General features: G+C 41.1%; 1 protein-coding gene across 1 annotated transcript; it reads right to left on the bottom strand.

The window, feature by feature from the left end:
• Positions 1-352: 352 nt before the first annotated feature.
• On the bottom strand, positions 353-520 carry AUEXF2481DRAFT_71888 (uncharacterized protein; the record flags this gene model as incomplete). Its single annotated transcript, XM_013483175.1, has 1 exon — positions 353-520. A coding segment is annotated over one exon (168 nt), but the record flags the coding sequence as incomplete, so codon positions are not given.
• Between the last annotated feature and the right edge of the window lie 749 nt (positions 521-1,269).

Here is a 1,269-nt window from a genome sequence, read left to right as displayed (position 1 = left end):
TGTTTTGCTGTGTTATAGGACTCCGAAAGATTAATAGGTCTTTCCGCTCTAGTCCTATAGCCGTAGTAAATGCTAACTTATCTTTAGGCCCTAGAGTGGCAGTTAAGTAGATAACCTAACATTATTTCTTTATCATCTCCTATAATAGCCTTAACTTTAGCCTCTATACATCTGTCGAGTTAAGGATAGCATAACACTCATTAACGACGATACGGTCTAATTGCTAGACCGCCCTTTTCTAATTTATATAGGTGCCGAAGGACTTTATAACTACAGATTCTAGTGTAATAAACATAATATTAGCCTAGTAGGCCGGGTTCCTACCTTACTAACTAGCGTAGGGAATGCTAGCTTATTTGCATCGGTCTATTAGATCGTCTCTTAGTAAGTTTAGCGGGACGATGACGATCGTAACTCCTTCCTTTAAGCTTACTGCTAGCAACATAAAGAATAAACTCTTGCCTCTACCGGTTTTTATAATCGCTAATATCCTAGGGTGTCCTCCTATAACGGCTTCTAACACTAGTCTTTAATTATGCTTAAACTAGGTGCTATAGCCGTATAGCCTCTCTAACTAGTACTAGAGATCGATCTGGCGTAAACGACCCTATCGTCGAAACTACGCTTACGCGTTTTCCTTATCTAGAAGGTCCTTACTAGCCGATAATTATGCCCCGTCCGGATTTAGCTAGGCGGATTCGAAGTGTAGAAATCTATGCCAGTCGAGGCTTACTGCTCGAAATTCGGCCTATTCCAATTTAGTGTAGAAGGGCGACTCGGAGGTTAGTAAGCCGTATATTATCTCTTCTATCCTTCTGCTATGCCCTAATTGCCTTTCCCTATAGTCATCTTCTTCCTTCTTTTGCTAACTATCGTAAACCTCGCCTAGCTTATCTTTAACTTTCTTTTCTCTAGTGTGCTCCCTCTAGATAGTAGGATATATTTGTCTCTAGGTAGCTATATTAATCCTAACGCTAATCCTAGACGATGTCTCCCTCCTAATGATATATCGCACCCTATCTACATTCTAGAAACTATCTACATTCTTTGCCGTTCTTAGTTAAGGGCTAAGAGGAGATTCTGTTGCTTCTTCTTCGCTATCGCTGTCCCTAGTGCTCTATTCGTCGTTAACGTTACCCTAGTCCTCGTCCGCCGATTAGTTTATGTCGGCCGGATCTTCCTCGTCGACTAGCTGTTCCTCTAGCTTATACTCCTAAAGAAATAAGCTAAAGTCGAGCTGTTTTCTAGTCGAGATAAGTAGTTAGCGTA

This window comes from Aureobasidium subglaciale, assembly GCF_000721755.1.
Source record: "Aureobasidium subglaciale EXF-2481 unplaced genomic scaffold scaffold_64, whole genome shotgun sequence".
Taxonomy (NCBI): domain Eukaryota; kingdom Fungi; phylum Ascomycota; class Dothideomycetes; order Dothideales; family Saccotheciaceae; genus Aureobasidium; species Aureobasidium subglaciale.
Note: the sequence above shows the minus strand (reverse complement) of the source record. Positions and strands in the feature narration are given on the sequence as shown.